At 36.9% G+C, this 19,242-nt stretch overlaps 1 protein-coding gene across 1 annotated transcript in view; it reads right to left on the bottom strand.

The window, feature by feature from the left end:
- Positions 1-3,312: 3,312 nt before the first annotated feature.
- LOC138185488 (uncharacterized) overlaps positions 3,313-19,242 on the bottom strand; it is a 184,970-nt gene continuing 169,040 nt past the window's right edge. Inside the window, exon 4 of the mRNA XM_069124469.1 lies at positions 3,313-3,861. Within this exon, the coding sequence (XP_068980570.1) occupies positions 3,692-3,861 (170 nt within the window). The 3' untranslated portion in view covers positions 3,313-3,691. The remainder of the gene's footprint in view (positions 3,862-19,242) is intronic.

Here is a 19,242-nt window from a genome sequence, read left to right as displayed (position 1 = left end):
AAAAAGTAAGATCATATTTCTCCATGGCGCTCATTAACACGAAGCTCTCTGATGAGGTGTTCTGTCCGAACACGGTGATGCATTGTCTCGAGAATTAGTTGGTAGGCGCACGCTCACGAAATCGAACGCGGTCACCCCTGCGGATCTCTCTTCCCTTTCATTTTCTATACAGAGAAGACGCCCGCAGTCGATCACTTTAATCGATTTCGCCTGGCGCAAGAACCGAACGGGTCGTTAGATCGGCTTGATGAATGGCTGAATTATCGGCACGGAACCGCCAATGAATATCGTTAATGAGGGTGGCACGTCCTGGGGGAGGTCGCATAAATTTATCCCTCCCCCTCCATCATCCCCTTCTCGCCCAGGCTTCTCGACGAAATTTAATTATTCGCCTGCCCTCTCTAGGCTGTTTTTTCTTTCCTTCGATGCGAAAGGAATGATCGATGCGTCCAGCTTCGGTTCCGATGGCCTGCAGGCTTCTTTATTCGCACTGACGCGTCGCTTTCTCTGTGTGCTAAGCTCCTTCAGAGAGCTCTCGTTTTTATCTCGGACGGGATTTAATTCACTTTTGATTGAATTGTTATGTGTGACGAGAATTAAATCGTTGAAGGGACGGAGAAGAGGTGATGTATCTATATGAGAGGGTAAAGAGACAATTTCCTAGAAATAATTCTGTTCTAAATTCATTTAAAAGTTTATGTGACGATAAAAATCTGGACATAGTAATTTTTCAAATTGTAGTCGTTTGAAAAAGGAGCTCGAAGTATCAATTTAATTTATGATCAATTATTAAGATAACAGGCGAAAACCCATTGCTATGATTAATAATAAACGAGATCAAAGCACAATTATCAGGGGAGTGGCATTAGCGATTGCTCTATCTATAATTAGATTGGAGGTCACGAGGATAAAAAAAAAGAGAAAAACAAAAAAAAAAAAATAAACAAAAATAAAGTAGTTATGTAACAGAAAAGAAAGTCTGATGTTAACATATTTTATTCTCGACTTTGATATTTAATATCTTGCGTATGTTTTAGTAAAATAAATGACAGTTGCTTGTATTAATTTGGAGTTGAACGAAGTCAAATCTTCGCACCCTCAAATCTCTCAAAAGTGCATAAACATCCGCAGTCTACTTACAATTAGCAATCCATGCACTTGATACCATACCACCCACAGTACCTACAGATCACAGGACGAAAATCTGGCGAAATATCACACTTCCGAGAACCTTGTCCCAATTAACAGCCACGTATCCCGATCTCCGTTGGTCGAGAAATCTCACGAGTCAAGACGTTTTCTAATTAAGCCTCATTGTTCCACGATCCGCGCGAAACAAAGAACGTTCGTAAGTCGAGGTGGGCCGCGTAATCAAGCGTGAAAATAAGACAATAGAGAGAAAAAGCAGCCGTGTGTCGGTCGCTTTCGTCTGTGAAACTAACGCTTCTTTTTTTCCCTTTCTCCTTTTACGATTCGTCGGGGTGGCGGAACAGAAGTTACAAGACTCGGGTAATCGGCGCTGAAACGCTATTTAACGAGGCCGATCTTAACCAAAGCCGATCGTGCGTAACCGGAACGCCGAGACAATGGAAACTACGAGAATCTAAGACAATGCAGGTGCCCGAAAACGGGCGGTCCATGATGAATGGATGACCAGGTTCCTCGTTTCTAGGGACGCTTTTGAAGAATTGTGTAAAGAGGAAGGCGTTGCCGCGCGATTAGAACCGAAATTGATCCTCCATCATTGCACCTGCCACGCGTGTAGGATAGATAATGTGATCGATATTATGTGAATTCGTGGGGATGATTGAAATGGATGTGGTGCGGCGTTAATAGGAGTTAAAAATGACGAGAATCTTAAATGTGGGAAGAAAAATTTGGTTTTGAGACGATTACGAGTGTGTCAAGCATCAAGTCTCCACTCTTCGAGTTTCTTAAAGTTCCCAGCCTTTACGCATTGCGCATTAAAATACTACAAGAATTTTTCATTTATTCAAAATAAAAAATTCACCACAATTACAGAATATTATCAATTTATTAAAATAACTGAATAACAGAAACTGAGAAATAAAGAGGATATAATTACGAAAAGAGAAAAGGCAGGTTTCCCAGATCAGGATAAAAAATTCATCACCGTTATAGGAACATTATCGAACTTATTAAAATTCCCAATAATCGAAAATGGAATGAGAAGAATAAGGAAGATATTGATACGAAACAATGAGCAGAGAGATTTCCTAATCCAGGATAAAAAATCTATCACCATTATGGAACATTATCAACCTCATTAAAATATCGAATAATCAAAAATGGAGGCTAAGGATCTACGAAAGAAAAGAGAGGAGGTTTCCTAGTTCAGACGCAGCGGGACATTCGATCGCTCGGCTGGATAAAAAAGTGGTCCAAGTCTCTCTTCCTCTCTCTCTTTCTCTCTCTCTCTCTCTCCTTTTTTCCTCTGCAGGTTAAGACCAAAGGGTCCGAAAATAGCCCATTTAATCCATGGGGCTCCTCCTACTCAGCGCTATTAGCCTTTTGCATTTTTCCCCTATGAATTCATCTCCGAAAATTAACAACCCAATTAAAGCAGCTATTAACGACTCGGTATCTCATTAAACCGGGATCGTTCGCAACTTTTAATGGGAGGGGGCACCCAGTTTTTGTGGAAACTCACAAACGAAACGAAGCAATTCGGAACGAATTCTCATTTGAGGTAGTCCAGGCTCTATGATACGTTCTTATCGCTGTTATAGAATCGAGAACATAGCCCTAAGTCTCGAACACCGTAATTGATGCGAGTATGAACTCGATATCGCGAGTCACGTGTGCATACACGTGGTTATCACGTTTTAATGGTCATTAATATAACTTCATGTAACACCCACGCTAATCGTCATCAGGTGCCTTCCAAGAAGAAAGAAAAAGACCCGATTGGATTGGGGTTAGCTCTATTCATTGGATGCAACATAGTCACACTATCGCTTATTTTCATAAAATTCTTTTAATTATGAGAAATCTAATAGACACTTTAACGATTTGAAGAAATTCAAACAAAATCTACTTGATATTCATTGCTAAAGGGAATAAAAAGTTCCTGAAAAAAGAATTTAATATAATATTAAATTGAATATTTTAAGGATTTGAAGAAATTCAAGGGAAATTTACTTGAAGGTATTCATTGTTGAAAAAATACAAAGTTTCTCGAAAAACAATTTAATAGAACTTAAAATTTGTCTTGAATTTATACGAATTTTCCCAATAATTTGATACTTTATATGTACGTACGTACATATTGCACTACGTAGCTCTATCGTTGAAAAAACCTTGAAAAAGGAAGAACACCGAAGAATCGTGTCTGTAGCGAGCGTTTGTGGTCACTGATTTCACCCTGAAATTCTTAAGGTCACAACGATTTAAAAAGAAGGCACCGCGGTCGTTCCACAAAATTTAACGCTAAATATTTCGTAATTAATAACGCCGGCTCCACCGGTGGGAACCGGAGATTGCGGTTTGGTACTCTTGCTCTACCCATCGTTCGCAAACAGTTCTATATCAGAGATTTTCTGGAGTCGAGCTCGTTCGATCGTAAAACCGCGAACGACCCCTTTCTTTCTCCGCTATTTCATTTCTTACTCCTCCGTTACCCGCCATCGTCCTCCGCCTTCGCCGACAACCGAAGAAACTTCATGCTTCCTCAAATGTGAAATCGACGATTTGAGACGTTTACGAGTCGTTCGATCGTGAACGCGTGAACCAGTGGAACGAATCTCGATGTTGCTTCAAATGGGACGTTTTTGCCAAGATTGTACAATGTTCCGCGATTCGTGAACAGACATTTTGGTATCTGTGGGTTCTGCGGTGATACTGAAAAAGAAACAAACATGTTGAAAAATAATGCTTATACAAAAATTAGTAATTTATGTTACTAAACTTAATTTTTCACTGGTCTTGTATAAAATACGGCTGTTTTATAAAAAAGCAAAGGTATGATTGGCTATCCATTCATTCTCGCCTTTGATCCTTAATTATCACGTGTTATGCAAATTTTATCCTCTACATGAGATTCATTTAGCTCTTAATAATCAAAAACTACGTAAAAATCGGTTTTTCTCATAATACGTTGCTGTATTGTTATAGGTACTGTTAAGTTATTATGCATAATGTATGTATTATATATTGATAAGTTATTATGTATTAAGGTATGTATAATGTCTATTATCTAATACATATTGTTTATTATGTATATGGTCATTGTGGTACTAACGCTAATAACGGCAAGGTAGGTATGATCTTAAACAAATACATAAATAAATAAAAGATGTCTTTTATTATTATTCCACGGGGGATGATAACACCAATATTTTCGAAATATTCGAGAGACTAGCAAAAATACCTACATATATATTTAACTTCAAACCAAAATAATACAGTATTAGTTAGCAGATTATAGAATTTTTAAATTACGTACTTCTATACAAATTTATAATTTTACTGAATTTTAAAGTTACTCTTCTCTGGTTTTCATTTTTACTTAATCAATTACAATATTCCAACTTTTACACAAAAACCAATAAGAATATTCTAATCTTTTCCTATAAAACAAGCAACACAAATTACCTTCGACAAATCTCCTCGAAATATCATTGATATAACACAACATCATATTTCACGCGATAAATTATCAGCGAATAAGTCCGCCGCCGCGATTGCACAACGATTTACCTGTAATCGCAGCGCACCTTCGCTTTGAAGCAACGATAAATCAAACCTACTAATCAGTGTCGCGGATACCTGCAACGAATTCCCATTAAATAGCGTTTATGGGCGTCGTCCATTGGACAATTAGCGGTAGTCATTAAGAGATACCTTAACTACAGAATCGCGTTGCCTGGCTGTCGTTTTTTCCATGCGAAAGGCGTGAAACGCGTTGCTAATGGGTAGCTAGAAGTCAGGACGAATAATCAGTCATCCGTGAGATGCATCGTGGTTCTGATAGATATACGCGTGGCATAGTCCACGCGAGAATTATGTGACCAATATTATATTTATCGACTAAATATCATTATTAAGGCAGCGTAATTTCCATGTGTGGAAACGCCATTTTTAAGATGAACATTCGGGGCAAAAGGTTATTTGAAATATGAAAATTGGAAATTGGAAATGAAATTGAAAAAAGGAGAAAAGAATTCTTTATTAATCTCTAACACTAAAATTGCTAACCCATTCGAGATGACTGGTACCAGATGTTTTACCTTCGCAATTTAAACACGACTACAAACATGTATTTATTCATGCACGTATATATTAATGTTTACTTTTATCGCGACAGGGATATGATTACATATATTTATTTATTTTCGTCATATTGTTGTCATACTTAGGGACACGTATCAAACAGGGGTAGTTCTAGTGCGAAATGAATAGTATTGTATAGTATTCATAGCTCATAGTTATTTAAACGTTGTACATTTTGTTTTGAATGCTTTACTTCACTTCTACTCCAGAAATGAAGATTTGTTGCTATTGTTAAGTCACAAGTATGATCCTTTAGTGGAATAATAAACACAGCTTCCATTGCATTATTGTGCCTTAAATCTAAATTATTCAAGCAAATGTTCGACTTTGGAAGTCGTTCGAATAATTATTACCTGTGGTAATGTGTCTGCCTAAGATTTTCTGCTTTATATACCATATTCGAATCTACTCATAATTTATACTATCGGTAAAGTATCGGTGTAAATCAATAAATGTAAAATCTGGCCATAAATAAACTACTTTTCTTTCATAATCTACATGTACTATTATTTTAATATCTTAGTGTATGCGGCCTCCGAACAGAAATACATCCTTAAATAAATTATTCATCGCAGCGACACGCTTTCGAACTCACCATGTGGTTTGTCATTAACTAGAATTTTGACACGTTTCGTCTGTTTTGACATGTATATGCGAAACTCAACAGCCAATTACACTTGAGACCTGCTGATTCCGATGTTCATACTTATCGGCACCGCAAATGTTTGCTAGGAACTAAAGCCATTCACGGTACCCTGATTTCGAGGAACCACGCCGCTAGTTATCGTTCCGTCACTTCGATTCTCGTCATCGACTGATGACTGTTCAAGCAGGATTATCGACCGATCGTGCGAATTCTAGACATTTCAAAATAACTACTTTAGCGGTTATCAGAATAATTGTGAAATACAGTTACTCGCAATAATACTCGAACAGAATATTATCTCTGTACTTGTTGCTAGGGAAGATAATTTAAATAAGAAGGGTTTATTATAAATAAACAATCCCTTCTTGATAATAACATTTAATTATACAATAGATTTTTATCAAAGAATTGTCATAAAACTTTCATTCCCACGTCGCGTTAATATTTGGACAGTTGTTTACGCTCTACGATATAGTAATTTTTAAAAACAATTCCATCAGCGAAATAGATTTATTTTGCATACTTAACGTCGGAAGAAATTAATACCGATATATAATATAAAGGTGATATAATAAAAGTTAACGTAAATAAAAATTACGTAATTATTATTACTAATTACAGCAGATGTTATTAGAACACACAGAGAAGAGGACCGAATCGAATTTAAGAAACAAAGAGAGCAACCTATTTTTTGTTAAAGATATGTTGTATAATGAAATATATAGATATTAAATATAGTTGTTATTAGGAAGAAATTGTTTACGTATTTTCGAGGTACACTAAAGTATAAACAACACGCCTCTTATGCGAACCAACAAATACGGAGATATTAATGTAACTTACAATTTGTCGTATCATAACTTCTATCAGCCGATTTAAATTGTATACGCACAATTCAAGACTTCGGAGTTATTAAAAAGACGAAGTACATGCAACTTGCAAAACTGTCGCGAAAGGAAAAAGAGGTTCCGATACAATTACTCCGATGATCAACCAAAGGATCAATTAATTTTTTCCCGTTTATCCTAACGGGACCGTAATCGCATCGATCCATCATATTTCAATTGACCCACGAATTAATATGTCACTTACGAGGCAGAAGGCGAATCGAGCCCCGTTTCTGGCTCGCTGTTAACCCGTTAAGTCGTTAAATAATCAGTCGACAACACGCGAGGAACCAGATCACAGTCGACGTTACACAAGTCAACGTACGAGTTGATAGTTGCATTCTCTTCCAGTTGTACGCACCTGCAGACACAATGCTATTTATTCTATACAGAGGCTCACAAAAATACAGTAGATAGAGCACAGTAAGTACAGTATCTTCCATATATTAGGTTGTCCGGAAAGTCTTTCTTTTATAGACATGTCTTTTACAACAACGCATCTTTATACAAACATGAAACCTAATCAGTCGAACGTTGTAATCTTTATCTTGATAGAACAAAATGGATCATACGTAATTCGATAAAATAATATAAAACGGAAAATGTTGTGTATACATTATTTCCTTATAAAACAAAAGAAACTTTTCGGACGACCTAATAGATACTAATTAATAGGGAGATAAAAATTTTCTAATAATGCAACTTTCTGATAATAGAACAATTATTTTTGTGATATAAAATTTCATTTGTTCAGATAAATATCAAGGAAATTGTTAGTTTGTTTTACTTCTAAAATAATCTTAATCATCACCCTCCAATCATTCACGGTGCAATCTTTTTCCTATTCTAAAATTCCTAGGAATATTGAGGATATTGAGAAAATATAGAAATGTGCCAAGATTTTTAAACAAACACAAATTTACAGAAAAACGCGTCAAAATTCCGCAGAAAGAATAAGAAACTTTTATATAAAAAATTTATTTAACGATAACGAAGCACACGTTTTTGTAGCCAAAAACACCTCTTCACGGTATGAAAGTGTTAAAAGTCTGGCCACGATTTCGGCAAGGAAACGGATTTCGTAGCGAGAGGCGCGAGGCGACGCGCTCGACGCGGCTCGTTACCATTCGGGTTAATTGGCCGGCAGTGGTTGAGCCCGAGTGGGTGCAGCCGTGGTTATGCCCACACAGGCACGCCGCTAACGTAGCCTGTTGTGCCCGGTGTTGCACTCGCGACTGCCTCGAACGTGCTGCAATTATTCGCCGCAGTTTCGCGTTCCGCTTAAGTGTCACGGTGACGCGCTCCGACTATGCCCTCCAAACGCCCGATGCATTCAGGCCTCGCTCGTTACCTCCACCTTTCCTCCCCCTTTTCTCCCTCTTCTCCTCCCTCTTCGTTCTTCCACGCTTCTTTCCTGTCTTCCTTTCTTTTTTTTTTCGTTCGTTTCAACGAAGAACGAAAGCACGTTGACTGGTTCGAAAATCGGCAGGGCATTACGCTTCTTTCGTCTCTTTCTTATTTCGTGCTGCTTTGCTAGCTCCTTTGCATAACCACGTCGAACAAAGGAGTCACTCGAGCGACCAGTTCACAGTCGAAAATTTTTGGAGTCGGCGATTCTTTCCACCGTGACGAAAAAGACAACAGGGGGAAAGGAAACGGATCCTGCGCCGCTTTTGAGAAACGACGCTCGTCGACAACGCTATTACGTGATCAACGCTCGTGATTCTTTGCCGCGATGCGCGCCGATCATCGAGCCAGATACTCGCTCGCATAACGCACTGCTACCGGATGCAACTGGCACTCACACGTGAAATTTGCTCGATCTTGGATTTTGGGAATTCTTGGAAATTTTCGTCTTTTTCTATTGGAATTAATTAATTCATTTTGGGAAGTGTATTAATCAGCGTCTTTGTTCAATGATTGTTCACTTCTTCCAATTCTAATGTGACGGAAGGGATGAAAGATTACATATATGTTGGACATTTTACCTAATCCCGATATTTCAATAATAAATCATGGTTCTTTCAAGCTATAAGTGTAAGCAAATTTTTTATCGATAAGATTAAGAAATACCTTTATTTTTTCAGACTTTTCAAGAGTGGTAATCCTAAAGTTTACAACTTGTGATATATCTAATGTAATAAAATTAATTTCCGATTTCGGACTAATCTATAATTATTAGATATTTGTCCAAATTCATGTTTTTATAAATATAACAAGAAAAATGAAACTCAGCTAGGAAATTGTCTTATTTACTAAATATTATAGAAAGTACTATACTTTAGATATTTTACGTATCTTTATAGATATTATATGCATCTTCGCATCTTCAGATTTTCCATAAATGGAAAATTAATTTTATGATTATACATACAATTATACACACTAACAAAATTCTATCTGACTAAAATTGTATAAAACGCAATGTAATCAAACTGCATATTCTGTCCTTGTTAATTTTGAAAAATAAGTTTTTCAATCGAACTAATAAATATTAATAACTGTGTTCTTTGTATATGTTTTAACGTTCCCACTAATCTGTAATACTACCAAGAAAAGGAATTAAGAAGTATTATCGACTATAAGGACAAGTCATTAACTCCAATTTTCCTCTTCCATACACGGAATCACGAGACGAAACGATGCGAGGAGAGTCACGTGGAGCTCGAACGATCTGACGTCTAACTCTTACTAGCAAAAAATGCATGAACAACGCTCGGCACGATTGCCGCGCCGGTTTTGAAGGATCGTGGGTGCGCCATTGGGATCCGTATCGGCGAAGCAGCTTCACCTTCCGGAACCCGACGATTCGCTCGACTAGCTCTGTTAATCGAAAAACGAGCGAGAGACGAAGAGGAAAGGGAGCGAAAGAAAACCATTCGGAATCACGAAGTCGAGAGGTCAGAACCGGGTCGACTGCCACGTGCCTAACATGATATGGAACAGAGTGCATTGAGTCCCGTTATTTTCCTATAGTCTGATCTATCATTTTTCCCCCTTTTTTTATTGATCGATTGAACGCGAATAGAATTCCCGTTACTGATTTAGACGTCATTGAATCAAGCAACGTCTAATTTCACTTCTAAATCGTATTTTTGCGTACATAGCTTGTTACATTGTTTATTTGCTGGATTTATATCAATGATTTTTATTAAGATATCATAAACTCGCAACTTTTGTTTGTCTATTACATAATGTTTTGAGTATAGTTAGAAATACTTATTGTATCGTTATTATAATTTCATCAATTATCTTCATTTTTTGTTTTGTGGAAATAAGCTACTCAAGTGTTATAATATATTTGCTAATGTTTTACGTTATTTATTTGAAATTTTTGTTATGCAGTTCAATTGAATATTTTGTGGGACTATTTGTGTATATCGTGTATATCGAAGCGTGTTAAACGAAGAATTCATTAGGAATTCATCTTCACGTGTGAGATATTGGAGCTAGGTTGCTGGAACAAATAACACTTCCAAGTATTTTTCACTTACTTGATTCCTTAATTCATTCGTTTGTATCGTACTACTTAAAACCAAGCGGGGGATTGCGTGTCTGGAGAATATATAACTTGTTGAAGTTACGAGGATTGAGTAAATCACCAGAGCAGTCTCTTATCTAGACGATATTTTCGTTGTAGTTCCTTTAAATAAAGAAACATAATAATGTAAAAATGAAATAGACGCGTAATATGTTTTGCATAAATTTTTTTTCGAACTCTTAATTACAATGTAGTTCTGTTAATTAGTATTTTATCATAAAAGAAGATAGATCTTCCTCTTATTTGGGGTAATTTAAAAATTGATGATTATAATTTATCAGAATTACTTACACGAAGTATAATTATAATATGCCGTCTGTTTCATACGAATGAAAAGATAAATAACGAGTAGAGGATCTACATTTGAAGGGAAATACCGAATGGAAGTGCAGACAAAGCGATCTTCACTTTCAGACGTCACTTTCAGCGGCCGTTCCGACTACTGAGTTCGACCGATGCGATACGCCTAGCTGCTTAAAATTCACACCTCGAAGTTCATCCTGCCCTGTAACTTTTCCCAGACCTAGGCTACCATGCCTATTTGCTTCTCTCACCACGGAGCAACTATATCTTTTGGCTCTTGACGAGGACGGATTGGAAAAGCACGTGATAGGATTCACGCTGCGACTATGCTTACATGGCAGGATATTTTAGTGATTACGAATTTCAACCGTATTATTGGTATATTTTGTTTTCTTACGACGTTTCGATCCACAACATTCTTGTCCACTTTTTCAGGGCAGACCTGAAAATAAAGGAAAACTTGGAAACACAATCGCACCAATAACACGATTGAAACCTAAAGAATTACTAATATGTTATCTAATCATCGTGGAACTTTAAAATTTAGAAAATTTGACTATACATAGCCGATGAATCGTGTGCACTTTTGAGACAAAAATATAGATTCTTTGAGGCATATTTGATCGCCGAAAGATTATTTGCTTAAATCATTTTCCTAGGCTATACTTGACAAACTAAGTAGTTAGGTATCACCTATTCGAATGAAGATAAAGACGCGAATAATAAGAACCTTTTATTTTTTTTTATAAGTTATTAATATCCTTTTAAATCCTTAACAAATTCTTAATCCGTCTATTTTTGGGAAACTATCATGCACAAAACAAGAACAAAGACCTGTACCTAATCCTGATAATCCTATGATTTTAAAGCTTGAAACTCGAACCCTAAACATGAAAAAGGAAAGCAAGTTTTCATTCATCTATTCAATTTCACTAGCATTTATTCTCTATATCAACGAGCTCCAATCGATATTCTACGTTCTACATTGAATAAAAATCTTCCAGATACAAAACCAAAATTCCAAATTGAATCTTCTAACCTTAATTCAAATTTCACACTTAGTTTCTCATCAATTTCGATCACGCTCCAAGAAAATCAAGAAAAAGACCTGCTTCTATCTACGTAAGTACATACTCAGTCCAATAATACCAAACAAAGGCAAACCATTAGTAACAAGGAGCGAAGACTATGCTAATGATCGAGGCACACATTCCTGTTAACGCGTAACTATTCGTTTTCGTATGCCCTGTACGCATCGTACCACTCGTATATGCGCGATCCAGGCTTCCCGGGGTATGCACAGATCGTGCACGCACGCATGCCTGTGCGTACGTGCACGCGTGCAGCACACAGGTAACGTTCGGCTCGTCACTCACGTATGCAGATGCGATAGACACGAGAGATGGTCGCGATGACTGCGTCATGGACGGTTCCGGCTAGTGGTGCGCAGTTCCCTTTCGGTTCGTATTCTCTAACCGCTCTCTCTTTCCCTCTTAACCCCTTGCCCCTTACTTTTCCTTTTCACTTGCTCCTCTATGCGCTCACCCCATCACGTTTACGCGAGCTGCACCAGCATATACAGGGTAATCCAACCAGCCTCACTTGCGCAACTCTTACATATTTCAACTCTACACGTCGGACAAACGCGTTGCTTTTCTTGTTGCAACAGGCTTTTCGATGACTGAAACAAAAGATCCTGTGGTTTGGGAATGTTTGATGAATGAACGATCGATCGTGCCTGCGAGATGAATTTCCACCGGGAAGATTATTCTGACAGCGTACAAAAGATCCTACGTTGTTGTAATGAGAAATTGATAGGGATAATTGAATTTGACGGACGATTTCTTATTGACCAAATGATTCTCGGTAGAATGACGTAAGTCTTTTGAAAGTTATGATTGAAATCAGAGACAGGTAGATCAGATACGTTGAATGGAAATTTATAAGCTGCATTGTTTAAAGTGTACCAGACACTGTACGTTCGGTAGTTCTAGAATACTCTTGTTTTACAAAATAAAAATATATTTACAATATATAATATTTTATGACCCTTATAATTATCCAAATCTCTTTTTATCTGACTCATATCGCTAGGCTATTATCCATAGCTGAATTTATACGAGTTCTCTGTAGTTCTCTATATTCGATAGACACGAGCTTTCTATATCTTAACCAACTAGGACTAATAAAAACTAGGACTAATAGAAACAAAAACTACGCAAAGAATTACGCACATTACGACATTGATAAACAGACTGTGGATTTGTATGCATTTATGAAAGATTTGAAGACGCAAAAATAAGCAGAATACATATAATACACATAAAAAATATGTAAATATGGTATCTTTTACATTCGATAGATAAAACAATTTTCTACCTAAATTTTAGTTTTCAAATTATGTCCATAAAAGTATAGATCTGCATAAATATCCGTAGTCCACTAACGAAAAAACTATGTTGTTCTGTCTTGTATCGTTAAACATCTTCTACACCAGTAAAAACCAACGTGACACAATAGAATACTTCAAACGTTGTCCAACAAGAACACCCTAAAAAGAATCATATGAAAACAATACACCGTGTCAGAGATGAAAGGGCCACCCTGTAGATGATACGACAGCGTATATACTCGCATGGAAGTGTCCGCGAATATCCGTGGCTGCACGTGTGCCCCGGTATATACACGAGACTACAAAGCGTGCCACGTTCCGGCGGGTGTGCTTCCTCCGGGTGTCCGCTCCAGTGGGCCAAACCAACCGGCCAGCCCCAACCAGCTCCAACGAGCAGCCGGTCCGACGACCATTGAGATTACGCTCTCGCTGCGCCGGCTCGCTTCTCCGTGACTCTCGCTTTTCTTTTTCCCTTAAATGTCACGCGCTCGAGATGGGTCCGTTCGATTGTCGGCCCCTCGGCCGATTTATTAATTTTACCTGACCACAGGACAATCAGAGACCAGCCGATTCGATGATTACGCTGATTGCTCATAATAATGATACATTCTTTTTCCTACGGTTTCTTCTTTTTTTCTTTGAAGAATTGTTCGGCGTGCATTTGGTTGGTTGTCGATTGGTCCAAAGGTTTCGGAACGATTAGAGTAAAAAATTATCAATTCTTCGTAATATTTTTCGCGCGATCTTTTTCTCTATCTTTTTATTCTTTCGATGAATGTAAGAGACGAAAGCCGAAATATTTATGTGTTATGTATTCAGTGGATGAATTCATTTTAGTAGTTTTCGAAGGTTCGATTGGATGTAAGTTGATCCAATACATCTTGAAACTAGTTGAAACAGAGTATGGTATTCTTCATTTTCCTCTGTCAAAGAGTACATTTTATTCCCCTGTTCTCATACTCTCATTTATTATTAAAATTCTTAATAAACGACTGTTCAAAAAATAACAAGGTTCGACCAAATTCATATTCATTCGTACGATATGTGCCATAGAAAAGTGAACTAGTCGGCCGAATACGTATTTGGCACCTATTTGTAACAGCATGCACGAACATCATAAAATATAAGTTTATACTTGTTAGTACCGTTTCACTACAAATGATTCACCCGTTCGATTCATTAAAATTAGAAGAAATTTTATTAGAAATTATCTCTACTCTGTTCAGTGATCACTTTGGATAAAACGTAATGTTTTTCAACGAATCATCCACGATGATCATCTAAAGTGAATGGGCACAAATTCGACTTAATAGCTCGAGTATGGCAGCGATCTTTGATCAATGTGCGATTATCGTCCGATGTGAATGTCCTGACTTCAACCAAATATAATATTTTTTTTGGTATGTCGTAGAATTTTAGTAATTAATTTATGTGTGCCATGTGCCATAAGATGAAGAAGGTTGGAAATTGCTGAAGTATGGAGATTACGTAGTGTTGGAGGAAAAGATTATGGGAAGTCGAAAAATTTTTTGAGGGACGTTTGTGTTTATGAGATGTTGAGAGGAATTACGTTGGTACGTGTTGTGAAATGTTTCATTGTATTTGAAACGTGCGATAATAGCATGATTACTGTTCGCTCAGTATGGAAACCTGTCAGACCAATTATTCCGATAATAAGTATCAATTAACTCTGCCGTGGCTGACTTGATTTCTTGTTAGGGATTCACCGCGCTGGAAAAATATTCCATAATCTACATGAGAAATTTCCATATATAATTAGGCGTTGACAAGTTCCTTCGAATAATCAGACTTCCCAGAAGCCTCCTCAGGTGATTATTATAATCGGAAACACCTGCTACCCGAAGAAAAACATTAATTAAACAGGTATATTATTACAGACGTTCTCAGATAAAGAATCATTTCTTAAAAAATGGTTGAAAATAGAACTAACGCAATTGCTTATTTTTCTTTGAATATTCAAAGTATTATAATCAATCACAAATATGAAGTGTAGAGTACTCTATACAAATTTTATTTTCTAATTCTTTATTCACTAAATCCAGAAAGTCGATATAATGTAAAAACTGAACTATATTGTCTGTAATTCCCAAAAGGTTAAGCAATTCCCAACTTGTTCAGACCATTCATAATCTGCACGCATAACTAACTGCCCAAATGTACAGTGTAATAAAAATCTATTTCACTTCGCATGGTAACCAGGCAACATTGTATGGGCGATCATCATTCTCTACGGTGAATTGTATCGAATCTCTCGATCGTTTGCTATCGAACGATCTCGTGTCCACTAATGATGGATGAATCGAGTGGTCAGCCATCGTATAGTGACGTAAGCGGATTAGCCGTTTTCGATTAGCCTCTAATCAGCCGCGTTGCTAAAAACTGGCAAGACCGGTATTTACGTGCGAGGCAGATCGATCACGGAACAATCGAGCATCATGGAGATAGCAATGAGACCAGGGACAAGGAATGAACATGTTTATCGTGTATATGTCTCTGTCACTGGGCCACGAGTAAACAGCTCCCGTGGTTTATCACGAGAAACCGCTTCGATTATCGAGACGTTTATCAGACGCGAGGCTCTAGGTTATCGCCTAGCCGACGCGACATCCCTTTTTCCTTTCTTTCCAATGGAGTTTCCTTGTCTGACGAGACTTAGAAAATGACTTTGTGCGCGCAAGACATGAGTAATCAAGAGCGTGGATGCGTTTCTTAGAACTAGTGAACTTGGAACATCCTGGCGATCAACCGGAAACGTGATTAATCTCGATAACACTAGGCTGATGCGTGTGACATACTGATTCTTCAAACTCTGACCTTAGTGAGTCAATATTACTTACTAGTACGTTCAAGGCGGCAGAATTTTTACGATTCTTATTTCCTATTTGAGACACACCGAATAAATTCTTTTATTTAGTTTTATCTAAGAAATATCTCGAACACACGTTAGACTGTTCCAAAAAATATTTAATAAAAAATGATATCGATATCGACGTCGTCACTGAAGGACATCCTCCTCGATACATACTAGATATACTGATACCATATTGAATGTGTTAAAGTTTAATCTATCGTTGATTATCGAGCATATTAAAGAATAAAGAATTTGCTATAAATGTATTCAATATTAAAGAAAGGTAAAATGAATAATTGAAACGTTTGTGTAATTTTTTCATGTACGAGATTTTTGCAAAAAGTGCAGTAAGAATTGCCTGAACATCAGTTTAGCATTTAACAAACATATAATGTTTTCATTGTTTTAAACGAAACTGTAGCTTTATCCAATGTAAATGAAAATCGTGGAACCGGAAAAGTATATTAAGGAAGATACTCGTATTTGGGATTCTGAATTTTATACATAAGACAGACTAAGTTGAAACGTAGAATAATTGATAGGAGAATTTAAATCACATAAGTAAAACGTTATTAAGGTTGTACGTATGTATTGGGAAAAATATTTACATTATAAGTTGCATTAAAAAGAACAGCTGCTTTAGAAAAGCGCTCGTATGTAAATTTTGCAGCTATATTAAAATCTGGAAACCCGTACACTTGAGGCTTCAATTCCATTTATTTGCAAATCTCAGGTCACATTTGGAATCGATAACTTTTGTATAATCGAGTGGGAAGAACCATTTCGAACACAGACTTTCTGCATTCATTGCCTATCGGGCTAATATTCTTTCATCAATATGTATAATTTCTAAGTTGAATCTTGTTATATCTTCGTGATAGAACTTCTCTGTTAGTTCAACTTTGATAGAAAAGTGCTCTATACTCGCTAATTCGAGACTTCTATACAATTATTGTGCAAAAGTTTCGGAAGATTAATTTGTGTAGAATCAAAAGTTTGTCGACCCTTCCACTGCTAGATATATATTCCTGTGACAATACCTTTTGTGTCGAATAAATATTGTAATTTAATTTCGTATAATTCTTACCTTAGATGATATGTAAAAATCAAACAATACGCAGGTGTCTTGGAAAAAATCTCTTCTCATATGAAATTAATTAAAAAAGATACAAACCGAGTTTTATACTTCTCAGATAATATCTTCAATAAGAAAAAAATCGATTGATTATACGATATACGGAATCTGTAAAATGGCTTCAGCATGTTGGACGTGCATTTCGCAGAGCGCATTATTAGGAATTTAGCAGTGAAGGGGTTAAATCGATAGCTCAGATAATCCAGTATCCACTTCGTAATTCTGTTTGGTCGTTAATCAGAGCAATAAACGACGAAGAAGCAACCTTGAGATATCGTATATCCCGAGGAGCTCGGCTGGTCTCAGATCAAACCGCCTCGTTCCCATCACTAGGCAGCAGTCGCGGGCCTGGCCGGGTCACGAGGATGACCCAGAGCGTGACCCCGACGGAAGGATAGCCGCGATGCCCCCTGCGCGCACGCGATAACACGCGCGGTCGTAACGCCGTGCTGTGTTTTTCGAGCCTCTCGCTCTCCCGGAGAAATAAGAAGCCGAGCCGTAGGTCGTAGGTCGAAGATACCGGCGCACGCAAGCCGGCTTTTGTACGCTGCCGAACGGACACGAGCTGGCCCCACCGTGGACAGAGAAAAATGGACGAGCCACGCGAGGGAGAGACCCAAGAACGGCGTGATTCACCCTGTGAACCGACCAAGAAGTCCGGGGAATAAGCTGGAACGCTGGTTTATGAGCAAGGCGGGGAAGATTCGAGGAACTTTATGGAGTGATGCGTTGCACAGGAGATGGAGTGTAATGTGGATTTGCACGAGAAAAGGGATTGTTTTCCAGGGGGGTGAGAAGAGTTAATCGCTTAACGTACAATTTTTCTCAACGTAGGCAGCCAAAATGCACAATTTCTTCTTGGCTATATAACAATAAGCGTATATTTTGCCGTAATTATAATTCTAATGCTATATCTCGTTTACACCTTTAACTTTGTTCGTTTCATTATTTGACTATCAGATGAAATAATTTCTTATTTTATTCTTTATTTTGTGTTTGAACAAATTTTGATTTAAATCATTTCTTAAATGCTTCTTAATCCTTTTATATCAACATTTTGAATTGCGTCCGATGCATACAGATTCTCTTACAGTGTCTCTCTGGAGTGTAATGTGATGTTGTGCAGGAAAAGGGACTGCTTTCTATTGTATGGAGTGGAAATTAAGTAATTGGAGCAGTAATTTTTATATAACTATACAATTGTTTGTTAAGATTTTTTAGATGTTTGAACGAGTATTAAAAGATATAAATGTAATATACTGAGGGAATTGCAAGTATACGTAATCAATTATTAGCTAAATTGTTTATAATCTAGAATATTGTGGAGATATAATAGAATCTACATACTATATGAGTGATGTAAGAATGAAATCGGACATAAAACAGAACCTGATAGCATTTAGATTAGGCATTATAGATAGATTAGGTTAATATATAACAATATTGTACCGATAAATGAGAGAGATTGCATTCATTTAGGAACATTATAGGAGAAGAATATAAAATATTGAGGAAAGAAGAGAGAGATATCTATAAAAATAAGGAAAATTTTTACATAAATAACGTAACATTATTAAATACTTTTGTAAGATATAAACAACGGCGCATTAAGAAATGGTATAACTGAATGATTATAGAAGATTGCACGATTAGAAGTATATAAAGAAGAATATTTCTTTCTTGATACAGTAACCGTGCAATATGTATTGAGGACAGGAAAAACAGAAGGAAAGAAAATTCAACTTCGACTTCAAAATTTTTTTTAATAAAATTAAGCGCCAGGACGATAAAGAGAGCTACGTTCGTCGTAAAAGTATCGAACGATAACAAGATTGCACAATACCGTACGTGCAACTACTAGCAGATTACACCACATTTCCAGGAAACTAAACCAGCAAGTACTTCACAAAACTGACAAACAACTGTACAATATCGGCTCATATCATCGTTCCTACAAAAAATATACACATTAAATAAAATAGATAGAATGTTCCAATTCATTCTTCTTTAATCCGTAAACGTTGGAACCTGTTACAAAATCCAATTACAAACTTAACACGTCGGGAACGAAATTATTAATATCCGTTTTAATTTCTCAGTCACACTTATTTTAAATATACTTATAAATAGCAAACAAAATACGCAATATATACATGTATAAGTCGCTCATACGT

Source organism: Bombus flavifrons, chromosome 12 (genome assembly GCF_040668555.2).
Source record: "Bombus flavifrons isolate JBK064 chromosome 12, iyBomFlav1_principal, whole genome shotgun sequence".
NCBI classification, from domain to species: Eukaryota; Metazoa; Arthropoda; class Insecta; order Hymenoptera; family Apidae; genus Bombus; species Bombus flavifrons.
Note: the sequence above shows the minus strand (reverse complement) of the source record. Positions and strands in the feature narration are given on the sequence as shown.